The sequence below is a fragment of the Ranitomeya imitator genome, chromosome 1 (assembly GCF_032444005.1).
Source record: "Ranitomeya imitator isolate aRanImi1 chromosome 1, aRanImi1.pri, whole genome shotgun sequence".
NCBI classification, from domain to species: Eukaryota; Metazoa; Chordata; class Amphibia; order Anura; family Dendrobatidae; genus Ranitomeya; species Ranitomeya imitator.
In genome coordinates, this window is record NC_091282.1 from 1,040,131,709 (window position 1) to 1,040,148,676 (window position 16,968).

Genomic DNA, 16,968 nt, shown 5'->3' on the forward strand with positions numbered 1-16,968 from the left:
TATAAAAAAAAAAGCTTATTCTCACCCTCCGACGTGTCGCCCTGTCCTCGGTAGTGCAAGCGGCAGGTTCCGGTGCTAAGGATGCTATGCGAGAAGGACCTTCCATGACGTCACGGTCATGTGACCGCGACATCATCACAGGTCCTGCACTCATACCAACCCTGGGACCGGAAGCTGCCGCCTGCACCGCACACAGGCGACAGAACTACAAGGGGCCCTCGGAAGAGGAGTTTGTTTATTTTTTATTTTTTAACCTGTTACATACGTGGCTGGGCAATATACTACTTGACTGGGCAATATACCACGTGACTGGGCAATATACCACGTGACTGGGCAATATACCACGTGGCTGGGTAATATACCATGTTATGTTTCTGGGCAATATACTACGTGGCTGGCCAATATACTACGTGGGCTTTGCAATATACTACGTGGATATGCATATTCTAGAATACCTGATGCGTTAGAATCGGGCCACCATCTAGTATAAATATATATATATATATATATATTTTATATAAAGCTGAATGTGTGTATGTGTGCATGCGTGTATGTATGTATGTATGTATGTATGTATGTATGTATGTATGTGTGTGTATGTATGTCCGGGATTGGCATCTGCACCGTCGCAGCAACAGCCACAAAATTTTGCACAGTAAGGCTATGTGCACACGTTCAGGAATTCATGCAGAAAATTCCTGTGAAAAACCGGACATTTTCTGCATGAAATCCGCAAGAAAACCGCATGCGTTTTTTTCCGCGGTTTTGACGCGTTTTTCCGCGTTTTTTTCCGGACACTTCCCAATGCATTTTGGAGTGGGAAATCCGCAGAAAAACCGCAAAAAGATAGAGCATGTCCGGATTTTGTGCCTGATGCATTTTTTTTGCGGAAAAAAACGCATCATGTGCACAAAACATGCGGAATTCATTCTAAATGATGGGATGCTTATTGTATGCGGTTTTTTTGCGGTTTTATAGCGTTTTTATCGGGAAAAACCGCGAAAAAAACGCGAAAAAAACGGAACGTGTGAACACAGCCTAACACGTCTGGAACCCGAGAGCGTCATAGGCTATGTTGTAAGGCGAAATTTTAACCCCGCGCGTTCCAATTCACCAAACAATTTTGCCCCTATCTACATAATGGGGAAAAAGTGAAAGGAAAAGTGTTGGAGGCAAATTAACAGCTGCCAGATGTGAACAAGGGGGACTTAAAGAGTGAGAGCGATGGCGCCAAAGAGTATATACCGTACAGTTGCTAAGGTGGGGCCCTGACATGGGATACTCACCACACACGGGGATATGAACACACACACAAAATGCGCCACACTACCACGTGCTTGAACACATATACCACCCTCAGCACACATTTCACCACACATACACCAACCTCGCCACATAAAAGTCAAAACACAAAAGTCGCTGCTCAAAACTCGCCACGCGCAAAACTCGCCACATGCAAAACTAGGCTCATGCAAAACTCGCCACACGTGCAAAACTCACCTCATGGAAAACTTGCCACACGCAAAACTTGCACATGCGGAAAAATTGCCACATGCACAAAAGTTAAACCCAACCAGAAAAAGTGTATGCATGAAAATTGGGATCACCACAACAATACAAAAATAATTAGCAAAATACAGCTTTTATTAAGGGAACATTAAACAACATACATAAAAACATTTAAAAACCCCATAATGTGACCTGGGGTAACGGGTCCATACAAATAACAGTTAAATGCTGTAACACAAGAAACAACATTGCACAGCTCATATGCATCAGTACATTGGTAACAAAGTCAAAATTCCCAACGTATGGGTATGATAGGATATAATACACCCCCACATACCAAATCCAAAATCTATGAATAAGTCAAGTCACACATAATAATGCCCCCTAGAAAAAGGGTAAGGGGAGAAACAGAGAATAACAAACTCCCCCTCAAAAAACACTTGACATCTGGATCCCTAGCCCCTGATGTAAAAGTCCTATATCTCTTACCCTCCCTGTATAGGTAAGGCAGTAAAAGGGATCCTAGCAGGATAGGTAAAGTGGCACTGAAGCAGGCTGTGCAGTTGTTAGAGACCCACGCGTATCGACGCCTCCAGCGTCTTCCTCAAGGTCAAATATACAAAGACTGACATGTTCCCTACCTTAAATAGCTCTAACATTACATCAATACACCTACCAGGTGTGAGCAGCATGGTACGTCCCGGCGCGCTGATCTCGGCGTCTAGTAATGTCCACTGCGCAGGCGCGACTAGGTTCCATGTACAGGCAGCCCTAGCCGACGCGTGCGCACAGCAAGAGTTTGAATATCGACCCCTGACGTGCCCAGTATTACAGCGCATGCGCGGGGCGTACAGGTGCGCCAATACAGGCACAGCCCAGACCATTCAAAATGCACAGTCAGAGATGCGCCTGCGCAACTGTGCTCACCACGTCCAAGTATTGCGCCTGTGCACGCTTAACCACCAGAGGGAATATGATCTGTAAAACCCCCTCGTGGACGCGTGCCCCATTAGCAACAGCACCAATATCGATCCATGGCGCGCCAGAGAAGGTTTAGTGTGAATACCCTCTAATCAAAAGGGAAATCACAATACCACGCAGGATACAAATGAGCAACTAGACATTCACAGCAGTCCCAGCCATGGTGTAGACTTATTAACTTTAATCATAGACTATGCCTATCAAGTACATAGCAATCGGTTCAAAAATACACATTCACTGAAGCAGACGCAGGCACACCGAAGTATTTGATGGCTTGACTAGTACCGAAAATACTACATAAATGCGTCTAAAGATCAAAACCAATTAACCCTACGAACTAGAGCGAACGCACGTTTCACCAACCTCACGGTGGAGGGAATAGTGGCGCACAGGATAAAAAACGCCTAAATAACAATAGTAATGGGTAAGCACGGGCACAAGTTCGTTGTTAGTATGGCAGAACAGAGTGAAAATATTCAAAACAATAAGTAAGTATAGCCATGGTTCATGGAATTAACGTGGCGAACCACAATCCATTATAGATGACCGTATTGATAAAAGAAATCAATATGGACAAGTACTATGTATGCGCATACATTATATTTGATTTGAGGGACGGCACAACAAAAGACCAAATGGAAGCATAGCCATAATATGATGCCAAACGAGCAATAAACGGATCCTGAAAGTGCGGGTTTGCCGGTAAGTGTAAACTAATTTCGCGTTGGGGTTAGTATAATTTAATTTCAATATGCCAAAATTATGGCCCCCATACCCAATATAAAACCTAGATATCGTACCCGCACAAACAGTTAGAGGATAGAGCATCTATAACAACAAATAAGGGAATAGTAGCACAGTATAAGTACAAAAAAAGAAAAAAACAAAAAAAACACACATGCCCACTAGGGACCTAGTCTTATCATATCAACACCAAAGGCGTTATAAACCAACAAAAAAACGCGCATACGGGAAATCCACATTATATTATATAGAATCTGAATATCCGTCTTGTATGCCTCCAACCGCAGCTAGTTCTTCCGAAATCCTTTTCCAGATATCCTTTGACGGAGATGACAAAAAATGAAGCGCTAAATAGTCCATATCTAATTGATCTGAAACAAAACCAAAAAAATATAAATGAAGGAAAAAATATAAAAAGAAAATAATCAAGAGAAAAAATAAGAAGAAAAATGTATATCCATATACAAGATTTTCCACAGATAAACCCAGCCCTTGTGTTAACCCTTCCAGGCCACAATAAACACATAGGTAAAAAACCCTAAAGTTTTTTGTAAAAGCCTGTATAAAGGAGTTCACCATTCAAGCCACCTGGTGCTAGGCTCTTAAGCTCGTAAATCCAACGGGATTCTCTTCTCAATAATTCATCTGTTAGCCTCCCTCCCCTAATGCTCGGAATAACCTTCTCTAGTCCCATAACCCGAAGGGACTTGATACTCCCATTATGATAATCTAGGAAGTAGTCAACTGCTTGCCTTTGTCTCTGTCTTTTCTCGCTGTGGATATATTTGAAATATGCTGCTGCACCCTGCGGCGCAGCTCTTGGGTAGTTTGTCCAACATACACTTTTTGACATCCACAAATTAGGGCATAGACTAAATTCTGTGTGCGACAATTGAAGTAAGCTCTTGATTTTACCCGAAATGTTACAGAGGGGACTGTGATACCCGTATCTGCCAGCATAAGTGGACATATAGAACAACCCCCACATGGGTAAGAACCAAAGATGACATTACCTGTGTGGGTTCGAGATGTAGGCCTCTTAAAATGGCTCCTGGACAGATGATCTTTCAGGTTTCTGGCTCTTCTGGCCACAATCCTTGGTCTGCTGGGGATGAATGCCCTCAACCTTGTATCACTTAGCAAAATCTCCCAGTTCACATCCATCAAGTGGCGTATATCAGTCCACTGGTTGTTATATCTTGTTACAAGGCTTAGTTGATCTTTATTGCCTCTTGCTTGTACTTGGAGGACTTCTTCCCTTGATTTATGCCTCGAATGTTCAAATGCCCTGAGACAACTCTGCGTGGGTATCCGCGTTCATGGAAGCGATTAGTAAGCTGTCTTGATTCCTCCTGGAAATCTGCTGTGGTACTATAGTTCCTCCTAACCCGGAGGAACTGTCCCTTTGGGATACTATTACGGAGGTGGCTGGGATGGAAACTGGAGTAATGTAAGACATTGTTTGTGGCAGTCTTCTTCCGGAACAAGGTGGTATTAATTCGGTTGCCCTTGACCATAATTTTCAAATCTAGGAAGTCCACCGAACTCCTGGAGTGGCAGGATGTCAAGCGAATATTGCACTGGTTCGTATTCAGTTCCTCGACAAACTGTTCAAGTGTCTCCTCCGTACCACCTGTCCATAAAACAACAATATCGTCTATGAAACGGTACCACTTCAGTACATATTGCTGAAAGTCCCAATTCTTTGATACCCGAGTTTCCTCCCACCAACCCATAAAAAGATTCGCGTATGGGGGCGCACATCTAGCCCCCATAGCGGTTCCGGTAACCTGCTTATAGAACACTATCAAAAGTGAAGTAACTCTTTTCAAGGACCACTCTGAGAAGATCCAGGATGAACGAGTCATGTCCTCGACTACCTGTTGTAAATTTATCCAAAAAGTAACCTATAGCGGAAATACCTAGATCATGCTCAATGTTGGTATATAATCCTTCTACGTCCATTGTGGCAAGTATGACATCATCCGGTAGTACCAGGGGATCCAACTGTTGAATCAGGAACGAAGAATCTCGTATATATGAGTCCAATTGCAATACGATGGGCTGCAAATAAAAGTCGAGAAAAATACAAGGCTTTTCATAGAGCCCACCTATCCCCGAGACTATAGGCCTTCCCGGTGGTTCCGTAACAGACTTATACACCTTAGGTAGCATATAAAATGTAGGAACCACCGGGTGCTTGACCGTTAGAAAGTCCAGTTCTCTCTTGTTAATGATGTTCTGGGCATGGGCATTCTTCAAAAGTCTATCAAGACTCGACTTAAAAACCTGGGTGGGGTCCGAGGGTAGGACAACATAGTGCCGTGGATTACCCAATTGTTTTTTAGCTTCAATGCAATACATTTCCTTGGGCCACAGCACTATGTTGCCCCCCTTATCCGCCTCCCTGATCTCAAAGGACTCATTGGATTTCAGCTCCTTCAGGGCCCGCTGTTCCTGCCAAGATAAATTACCCTGGCCAATCCTATCAGGTTTCAAATTTTGGATGTCCCTACTCATTTTTTCATAGAAGATCTGTATAGCAGGGAAAAGGATGAACGATGGAGTAGCTTGCGATGGTAGTCTGCCGCTAAATCTACGCTTACCTTGGTAGTTCTCATTTTCTTCCAGTAGTTCCGTCAGGTCTCGCAGTAGTAGCCTATCAGTCTCTGTCACACCATCCAATACTGTAGGATTTTGGTATAGCAACCTGAAAGTAAGTTGTCTGCAAAACAGGTATAGTTCTTTCGTAAGTTCGAACTTATCAAGGGTACTCATCGGAGAAAAAGAGAGGCCACGGGACAACAAATTCTTTTCAATACTTGAAAGATTATAGGTGGACAGATTAATTATACTCAGCTCACCCGTAATACATTCTGTTATAGCACGTCCTCCTAGCGTTTGCGGTTGTTGTATCGGGTGACCCGCTTGAAGCTTGGTGACCAATTCCTGTGTCGGCCGTTCCTTTTCCTTCGGCCCGCCGTACTTCCTTCTCCCCCGTCTGTGCCGCTTTCGCAATCGCTGGTATCGGTGGATAAAAAAAAATCGCTTGACATAGCCTCCTGGGGCCCATTTCCGCCATCAGTCTCCTGGTTTTGCTGCCTTCTTTTGCCCATCCTTCTATTTCCTTGATGTGACCATCTAAAGGCCTTACCCTCTGCAAAATCAACTTTATCCCTATGGAATTTGTCCTTCTTACCCCTAATAATGTCCTTTTCAAATTATGTATCACTAATTTCAGATGTTCTTTGAATGGTTTAACTTTACCCTCTTTGTCAAATGAGTCCAGTTTCGTCTCCTTGCTCCTAATTTCGTCCTTCAGAATAGTCACTAATTGTTGATCATGATTAATCAAAAGGTCAATCAATATGAATGAACATTTATGTAGTCCCTTTTCCCAGGTATCTTTAAAATCCGGGTCTACCTCCCATGCTGGGAATATTTGTACCTGCAAACCTCTAGGAATAAGGTTCTGTTTCTTATACTCTTCTAATGTCTTAACATTCCACCAAGTCTTGGTCAAATTACGGTGCAAATTGACAATTTCAGAGGTCAAAGCTTCAAAACCATCATCACCTGAGCCACTTGTCCCTGACACCGTATTAGTCTGGCCAAAAATATCCATCTCTTGACTACGCCATGCTGCTTCCCTGGCATTTAAATCCATAATGACACTATAATGTACACCTAGATGTGCCTCCACTCCAGAAAACCAGCAAAAGAAACCGGTTATACAAAACCAATCAAAAACACACTTGATGAGCGGGCACCATCTGTATATATAGTACACTTTTAGGGGATCACCACCTGCATACTTCATATAGCATAAACCCAACCAGAAAAAGTGTATGCATGAAAATTGGGATCACCACAACAATACAAAAATAATTAGCAAAATACAGCTTTTATTAAGGGAACATTAAACAACATACATAAAAACATTTAAAAACCCCATAATGTGACCTGGGGTAACGGGTCCATACAAATAACAGTTAAATGCTGTAACACAAGAAACAACATTGCACAGCTCATATGCATCAGTACATTGGTAACAAAGTCAAAATTCCCAACGTATGGGTATGATAGGATATAATACACCCCCACATACCAAATCCAAAATCTATGAATAAGTCAAGTCACACATAATAATGCCCCCTAGAAAAAGGGTAAAGGGAGAAACAGAGAATAACAAACTCCCCCTCAAAAAACACTTGACATCTGGATCCCTAGCCCCTGATGTAAAAGTCCTATATCTCTTACCCTGTATTTTTTTTCTGATAAAGGTTCAGAGAGGAAAAATCCATGTGTGCATACAGGGTAGAACAGCTTTTGTGCAGATAGCCCAAGAGGAGTGGTGGAACTCCCCAGTCTTGTAGACACAAGAGAACAATTATGGAAACAGGAACACATGGGCTACTTGCACAGTGAACAAGTCTGTATGATCATGTTCACACACCACCAAGAAACCTGAAGACACAAAAGAGAATAGTAAAACCAAAAACACTCAGTTTGAAAAAATGTTGCAGTAATCCGCAAGTGCTAGTAAAAGATGTAAAAAACAGGGTATTTGGTTGATACGTTTTTTGCAAAAAATGTATACTAAGCTGCTCTACCAATCTTCACGGTATACCCTTATCAGAGCAGTCCTAACTAATGTATGCAATCCCTATCTGATGTATTTAAAAACCTGATCATCTGTATATAACCTGTGTGAACAGGGTTCAGAGAGGAAAAATCCATGTGTGCATACAGGACTGGGGAGTTCCACCACTCCTCTTGGGCTATCTGCACAAAAGCTGTTCTACCCTGTATGCACACATGGATTTTTCCTCTCTGAACCCTGTTCACACAGGTTATATACAGATGATCAGGTTTTTAAATACATCAGATAGGGATTGCATACATTAGTTAGGACTGCTCTGATAAGGGTATACCGTGAAGATTGGTAGAGCAGCTTAGTATACATTTTTTGCAAAAAACGTATCAACCAAATACCCTGTTTTTTACATCTTTTACTAGCACTTGCGGATTACTGCAACATTTTTTCAAACTGAGTGTTTTTGGTTTTACTATTCTCTTTTGTGTCTTCATACACTTTTTCTGGTTGGGTTTATGCTATATGAAGTATGCAGGTGGTGATCCCATAAAAGTGTACTATATATACAGATGGTGCCCGCTCATCAAGTGTGTTTTTGACATGCACAAAAGTTGCAACATAAGCAAAAGTTGCCTCACACAAAACTTGTACATACTCAAAACGCACCACACAAAAAACTCGCCATGCGCAAAACTTGCTGCACACAACTTGCTACACTAACCTGTCACATGCAACTCGACACACAAAAGTTGCTAGACGCATGTCGCCACACAAAACTCATCTCACAAAAGTCGCTACATGTATGTAGCCACACGCAACTCAACACACACAACTTGACACATGAAACTCGCCCTAAAACACACACAAGTCTGGTATTATCCTTCAAAAATAAAAATCAGATTAATAAGCAGACAAACTACAAGAGCAACAACTGTACCATATAGGAAATACGGCAACTGTCAGTCAAATGACCTGTCTATCATGTGTATGTGTGAGCTATTATATACTGCCAGGGGGGAGGGCTTCCTGTTGGCTGGGGATTTATCAGGCTGCCAATTTAGCTTACAAATACTGAGGTAAAAATACTGAGCAAATAACGTGTGAACGAGGTCTAATACAGATACAGGAAGAGATGACACACAGATATATACTATATACAAGAAATGACATACAGGTGTATATTATATATAAGGGAGATGACAAACATGTATATACTGAGGGGAAAATGAGAGGTGTGAGGTGAAAATGAGGGGTGTGATGTGAAAATGAAAAGGTGTGAGTGCAAAATGAGAGGAGTGAGGGAAAATGACAGATGTGAGGTCGAAATGACAAGTGTTAGGAGGGAATGAGAGGAGGGGGAAAATGAGAGGAGTGATGGGGAAAATGAGAGGCGTGATGGGAAAATAAGGGAAGTGAGGTGCTATAACTAACCACAGATATTTACTATGCCCAGGCAACGCCGGGCTCTTCAGCTAGTATATATTTATATATATATATATGTAAAGAGAATTAGAGCAGCACAAAGAAAGAGTCTGGGTGCAATGCCCCCCCAGGCAAATACCAAACATCAATTCTAAAAAAAAAAGAAAAATTGGAGGCAGCACACCGTTTGTAGTGAAAAAGAGCTAGTTAATCAGCCCAGAAAGCGACGTTCCGGTCCCAACAGGAACCTTTCTCAAGCGCGGGAAGACGTAGTCACCGGGAATGGTTTTCATTTCACGGGTGTGCCCTGTCAGGTTTAATAAGCAGGATTTCTTGCCTTATAAATGGGGTTGGGACCATCAGTTGTGTTGTGCATTAGTCTGGTGGATACACAGCTGATAGTCCTACTGAATAGATTGTTAGAATTTGCATAATGGAAAGAAAAAAGCAGCTAAGTATATAAAACTATCATTACTTTAAGAAATCAAGATCAGTCAGTCCGAAAAATTGGGAAAACTTTGAAAATGTCCCCAAGTGCAGTTGCAAAAACCATCAAGCAATACAAAGAAACTGGCTCACATGAGGACCGCCCCTGGAAAGGAAGACCAAGAGTCACCTCTGCTTCTGAGGATAAGTTTATCCAAGTCACCAGCCTCAGAAATCGCAGGTTAACAGCAGCTCAGATTAGAGACCAGGTCAATGCCACACAGAGTTCTAGCAGCAGACATCTGTACAACAGCTGCTAAGAGGAGACTTTGTGCAGCAGACCTTCATGGTAAAATAGCTGCTAGGAAACCACTGCTAAGGACAGGCAACAAGCAGAAGAGACATGTTTGGGATAAAGAACACAAGGAATGGACATTAGACCAGTGGAAATCTGTGCTTTGGTCTGAGGAGTCCAAATTTGAGATCTTTGGTTCCAACCACCGTGTCTTTGTGCGACGCAGAAAAGGTGAACGGATGGACTCTACATGCCTGATTCCCACCGTGAAGCATGGAGGAGGTGTGATGGTGTGGGGATGCTTTGCTGGTGACACTGTTGGGGATTTATTCAAAATTGAAGGCATATTGAACCAGCATGGCTACCACAGCATCTTGCAGCGGCATGCTATTCCACCCAGTTTAGTTGGACCATCATTTATTTTTCAACAGGACAATGACCCCAAACACACCTCCAGGCTGTAGAAGGGCTATTTGACCAAGAAGGAGAGTGATGGGGCGCTACGCCAGATGATCTGGCCTCCACAGTCACCAGACCTGAGCCCAATCGAGATGGTTTGGAGTGACCTGGACCGCAGAGTGAAGGCAAAAGGGCCAACAAGTGCTAAGCATCGCTGGGAACTCCTTCAAGATTGTTGGAAGACCATTCCCGGTGACTACTTCTTGAAGCTCATCAAGAGAATGCCAAGACTGTGCAAAGCAGTCATCAAAGCAAAAGGTGGCTACTTTGAAGAACCTAGAATATAAGACATATTTTCAGTTGTTTCACACTTTTTTGTTAAGTATATACAGTGGGGCAAAAAAGTATTTAGTCAGTCAGCAATAGTGCAAGTTCCACCACTTACAAAGATGAGAGGCGTCTGTAATTTACATCATAGGTAGACCTCAACTATGGGAGACAAACTGAGAAAAAAAAAAAATCCAGAAAATCACATTGTCTGTTTTTTTAACAATTTATTTGCATATTATGGTGGAAAATAAGTATTTGGTCAGAAACAAACAATCAAGATTTCTGGCTCTCACAGACCTGTAACTTCTTCTTTAAGAGTCTCCTCTTTCCTCCACTCATTACCTGTAGTAATGGCACCTGTTTAAACTTGTTATCAGTATAAAAAGACACCTGTGCACACCCTCAAACAGTCTGACTCCAAACTCCACTATGGTGAAGACCAAAGAGCTGTCAAAGGACACCAGAAACAAAATTGTAGCCCTGCACCAGGCTGGGAAGACTGAATCTGCAATAGCCAACCAGCTTGGAGTGAAGAAATCAACAGTGGGAGCAATAATTAGAAAATGGAAGACATACAAGACCACTGATAATCTCCCTCGATCTGGGGCTCCATGCAAAATCCCACCCCGTGGGGTCAGAATGATCACAAAAACGGTGAGCAAAAATCCCAGAACCTAGTGAATGAACTGCAGAGAGCTGGGACCAATGTAACAAGGCCTACCATAAGTAACACATTACGCCACCATGGACTCAGATCCTGCAGTGCCAGACGTGTCCCACTGCTTAAGCCAGTACATGTCCGGGCCCGTCTGAAGTTTGCTAGAGAGCATTTGGATGATCCAGAGGAGTTTTGGGAGAATGTCCTATGGTCTGATGAAACCAAACTGGAACTGTTTGGTAGAAACACAACTTGTCATGTTTGGAGGAAAAAGAATACTGAGTTGCATCCATCAAACACCATACCTACTGTAACGCATGTTGGTGGGAACATCATGCTTTGGGGCTGTTTCTCTGCAAAAGGGCCAGGACGACTGATCCGGGTACATGAAAGAATGAATGGGGCCATGTATCGTGAGATTTTGAGTGCAAACCTCCTTCCATCAGCAAGGGCATTGAAGATGAAACGTGGCTGGGTCTTTCAACATGACAATGATCCAAAGCACACCGCCAGGGCAACGAATGAGTGGCTTCGTAAGAAGCATTTCAAGGTCCTGGAGTGGCCTAGCCAGTCTCCAGATCTCAACCCTTTGGAGGGAGTTGAAAGTCCGTGTTGCCAAGCGAAAAGCCAAAAACATCACTGCTCTAGAGGAGATCTGCATGGAGGAATAGGCCAACATACCAACAACAGTGTGTGGCAACCTTGTGAAGACTTACAGAAAACGTTTGACCTCTGTCATTGCCAACAAAGGATATATTACAAAGTATTGAGATGAAATTTGGTTTCTGACCAAATACTTATTTTCCACCATAATATGCAAATAAAATGTTAAAAAAACAGACAATGTGATTTTCTGGATTTTTTTTTCTCAGTTTGTCTCCCATAGTTGAGGTCTACCTATGATGTAAATTACAGACGCCTCTCATCTTTTTAAGTGGTGGAACTTGCACTATTGCTGACTGACTAAATACTTTTTTGCCCCACTGTAATTACACATGTGTTAATTCATAGTTTTGATGCTTGTAAGTGTGAGTGAGTGTACAATTTTCATAGTTATGAAAATACAGAAAAATCTTTAAATGAGGTGTGTCCAAACTTTTGGTTTGTACTGTATATATATCTATATATATATAATTGCCTAAGGGTTTTTCTGTCTGTCTGTCTGTCTGTCCTGGAAATTCCGCGTCTCTGATTGGTCGAGGCCGCTAGGCCTCGACCAATCAGAGACCGACACAGCATCGACGTAGAAATCCCGCGTCTCTGATTGGTCGAGGCCGCCAGGCCTCGACCAATCAGCAACGGGCACAGCGACGATGATGTCATAAAGGACGTAGATATCCCGCGTCTCTGATTCAGCGACGGGCTCAGTATCGACGTAGATGTCATAATGGTTGCCATGGCGACGATTATGTCATAAAGGTTGCCTCGACCAATCAGCGACGGGCACAGTCTGCCGCGAATTCTGGAATCATCATTGTCCATATACTACGGGGACATGCATATTCTAGAAAACCCGATGCGTTAGAATCGGGCCACAATCATATATATAATGGCAACCATTATGACATCTACGTCGATACTGTGCCCGTCGCTGAATCAGAAACGTGAGATGTCTACGTCCTTTATGACATCATCGTCGCTGTGCCCGTTGCTGATTGGTCGAGGCCTGGCGGCCTCGACTAATCAGAGACACGGGATTTCTACGTCGATGCTATGCCGGTCTCTGATTGGTCGAGGCCTGGCGGCCTCGACCAATCAGAGAGCCAGGATTTCCAGGACAGACAGAAAAACCCTCAGACAAATATAGATAGATAGATAGATAGATAGATAGATAGATAGATAGAGAGATAGAGAGATAGAGAGAGAGAGAGAGAGTTTTTTTTCACCATATCACCACATTTATTTTTTTCTGCATTTTTTGATACTCTATATAGTAAAATGAATGGTGTCAGGTAAAGCAACTCATCACACAAAATAAAACAATCCCCCATATGTCTATTTTGGCAGGAAAAAAATAAAAAAGTCATTTCTCTTGGCAGAGGAGGAAAAAAACAAAAGTAAAAAAACAAATTGCTGACGGCTGGGAAAAGGGGATAAGAGGATGTTCTGGAGGCTGTGGGACCCCCGATGCCGACCTTACATGTACCCTAACCCCAGGCCAGACACCTGCACAGCCTTCCATGATCACAACGCCACTGCATATAGTTTACTGTCATTAACCCCTTGTTACCACCCATCTCCATAGACCTACCCCGGCAGGGGGAGGAATGGGACAAGCAGTGCTCATGGAAACATTGCCAGGGCCGTCACTAGTGTCTGGCTGATAACAGAGAGCGTGGCAGTGCCGCCCAGCTAGCTGACCTCGTTTCCTGCCCTTATACACGTGTAACGTTTATTTGTCACCATTGCACAGCATCTGCAGTATTGTGCTAGACTGTACCCCGCGTCTCTGGCATGCTTGCAGCTGGTGCTGGCACTCCTCGCTGGTCTCCTGACATGGAGCTGACGTTTACCACACTGACCAGGCGGCTGCCCGGCCCGCACCAGAAGAAAGAAGCAACTACGTCTACTGTCACGCAGCAGCAAGGGCGCCGCCATTACTACGCGCCAGCAGCTTCGTCCTAGCCAAGAGCCCTTTGATGATGTCACAGTCAGCTGACTATGTTACACCAATGTACCACGTGACCAATTCATCCATCTGCGCGGCTGCTTCAAACCCTGCTGTGACTTGTGTGCCAGGTGTAGGTGCGCGCGGCGCTAGGTCACGTGGGCTGTATGAGGGCGGGAAACTGCGGAAAGGAAAGTGGAATACTGGAGGCTTCTGCCTCATAATTTATGGCGGCACTGGCAGGAGCGGGCTGGCAAAGGGGTGAGTGCTGTACCCCCAGCAGCAAGTGCGGGCTGCCCGGCTCTGTGCTGCCTAGAAGACGGCTGGTGTCACGGTAGCATCTGTAATGTGTGAGGGGTCAGAAGAATGTTAACCCCTTACGTTCCAGCCAAAGAGCCAGGCTTTATGCCTGAAGCTTAAAGGGCACCTGTCACCTCAAATTGGTGGGATATTAACCCCTTCATGACCCAGCCTATTTTGACCTTAAAGGGACACTGTCACCTGAATTTGGAGGGAACAATCTTCAGCCATGGAGGCGGGGTTTTGGGGTTTTTGATTCACCCTTGCCTTACCCGCTGGCTGCATGCTGGCTGCAATATTGGATTGAAGTTCATTCTCTGTCCTCCGTAGTTCACACCTGCGCTGTGTAATCTTGCCTTGTGCAGGCATGTACTACGGAGGACAGAGAATCAACTTCAATCCAATATTGCAGCCAGCGGGTAAGGCAAGGGTGAATCAAGCACACAAAAACCCCGCCTCCATGGCTGAAGATTGTTCCCTCCAAATTCAGGTGACAGTGTCCCTTTAATGACCTGGCCGTTTTTTCCAATCCTGACCAGTGTCCCTTTATGAGGTAATAACTCAGGAACGCTTCAACAGATCCTAGCGGTTCTGAGATTGTTTTTTCGTGACATATTGGGCTTCATGTTAGTGGTAAATTTAGGTCGATAATTTTTGCATTTATTTGTGAAAAAAATGTAAATGTGGCAAGAGTTTTGAAAATTTCGCAATTTTCAAATTTTGAATTTTTATTCTGTTAAACGAGAGAGTTATGTGACACAAAATAGTTAATAAATAACATTTCCCACATGTCTACTTTACATCAGCACAATTTTGGAAACATTTTTTTTGCAAGGAAGTTATAAGGGTTAAAATTTGACCAGCGATTTCTCATTTTTACAACGAAATTTACAAAACCATTTTTTTTTAGAGATCACCTCACATATGAAGTCAGTTTGAGGGGTGTATATGGCTGAAAATACCCAAAAGTGACACCATTCTAAAAACTGCACCCCTCAAGGTACTCAAAACCACATTCAAGAAGTTTATTAACCCTTCACGTGTTTCACAGCAGCAGAAGCAACATGGAAGGAAAAATTGAACATTTAACTTTTTAGTCACAAAAATGATCTTTTAGCAACAATTTTTTTTATTTTCCCAAGTATAAAAACAGAAACTGGACCCCAAATGTTATTGTACAATTTGTCCTGAGTACGCCGATACCCCATATGTGTTGGGCGGAACCACTGTTTTTGCACACGGCAAGGCTCGGAAGGGAAGGAGCGCCATTTGACTTTTTCAATGAAAAATTGGCTCCAATATTTAGCGGACACCATGTCACGTTTGGAGAGCCCCTGTGTGCCTAAATATTGGAGCTCCCCCACAAATGACCCCATTTTGGAAACTAGACCCCCCAACGAGTTTATCTAGATGCATACTGAGCACTTTGAACCCCCAGGTGCTTCACAAATTGATCCGTAAAAATGAAAAAAGTACTTTTTACTCTTCGCCACGACAGCACCCCACTGGAGAGAGGGATCCGCCCCGCAGGAACAGGAAACCTACAGAGAAATAAAAGAAAGCGGTCCGCCTCTCCTCAGTTTAGGTTTCCTGTTCCTGCGGGAACGACAGGACTTCTACAGGGGAACATAATTGGGCTAAGCATGCCGCCTGTGCAGTATCTGCGAGAACGGCAGGGGCTGCAGCCTAGAAGCAGCGTCAGGGGAGTTCCGCTAGACGGCTCCCTCCTCGTCTGGGGAACCATGCAGACTGCCAGAGAGGGCTGCCCGGCATCATCTGCAGCGTGCGGGCGACAGTGCGGGAAGAAGCCTTGGCCAGCAGGACTCGGGTAAGATGAGGGCAGCGTTCCCATTGCGGTCCAGTGCTAAAATCCCGGACCGCGCATGCGCCGACCGCTGTAAGACAGACTACCCCGGAAGTGGATGGTAAACTTCCCGGGGCGTCCAGGCCGGATCTGCGGCGAGGGAGGAAGCGCCGACTCGCGCATGCGCACAGAAAGGGTGCACTATTTAAATCGCTAAACGAGGGTAATTCGGCGATGCAAGATGTCATCCCCAGGTGCCATGGACCCCACAGCAGGAGATCCAGTACCCCCCGCCAAAGATCACGCTAGAGGATCCCCTGAGACCGCTCGTAAAAGCGACAGATCCAGGACAGGATCTCGGCCTTCTGATCCGGTACTAATTGCTTCACTGGGTGAGTTTTTAACTCTGCCTATTAAGCTGACGTTGTCTCCCTCCTCTCTCTTTTCTCCTTCTCTTGTTATCTTATTACGATCAGACTAAAAAACGACAAAAAACGAAACATAAGGAATGTGCCTTGTGTAGCCAGCCCCCTCCAGACTCATACCCCAAAAAGCTTTGTAAGGACTGTTTCAAGGAAATGACACAGGGAGCGGCAGTGTCCATTACGGACTTACGTGCCACTATTACGGAGGAACTAAAAGCTATGGCCCAGGATAAACCGCATAAAAGTAAATCTAAAATACACCTGTGTCAGATTCCGAAAGTGACCAATCTGTACTTTCAGAAGCCTCCCTATCATCTTCATCAGAGATCAAGGGACGCTCATGTTTTCCCTTAGGCCGGTTTCACACGTCCAGATAATTCCAGTATTGGTACTGGAGTTGTCCGTGTGCTCACGTGGCACATCAGTGTGGCACATGTGTGCTGCCCGTGTGCCCACTGGGTACCACATTC

The 16,968-nt window shown here is 44.0% G+C and overlaps 2 protein-coding genes across 2 annotated transcripts in view; both read right to left on the minus strand.

Moving 5' to 3' along the window:
- GATB (glutamyl-tRNA amidotransferase subunit B) overlaps positions 1-13,992 on the minus strand; it is a 257,231-nt gene extending 243,239 nt beyond the window's left edge. Inside the window, exon 1 of the mRNA XM_069744064.1 lies at positions 13,802-13,992. Coding sequence (XP_069600165.1) covers positions 13,802-13,959 — 158 coding nt within the window. The 5' untranslated portion in view covers positions 13,960-13,992. The remainder of the gene's footprint in view (positions 1-13,801) is intronic.
- Positions 1,649-6,859, minus strand: LOC138657547 (uncharacterized). Its single transcript, XM_069745315.1, has 3 exons — positions 6,099-6,859; positions 4,248-5,959; positions 1,649-3,605 (listed from the first exon to the last, which is right to left on the minus strand). The coding sequence occupies exons 1-2, from the start codon at positions 6,857-6,859 to the stop codon at positions 5,029-5,031; spliced, it is 1,692 nt and encodes a 563-aa protein (XP_069601416.1). The 3' UTR covers positions 1,649-3,605; positions 4,248-5,028.
- Positions 13,993-16,968: the final 2,976 nt, after the last annotated feature.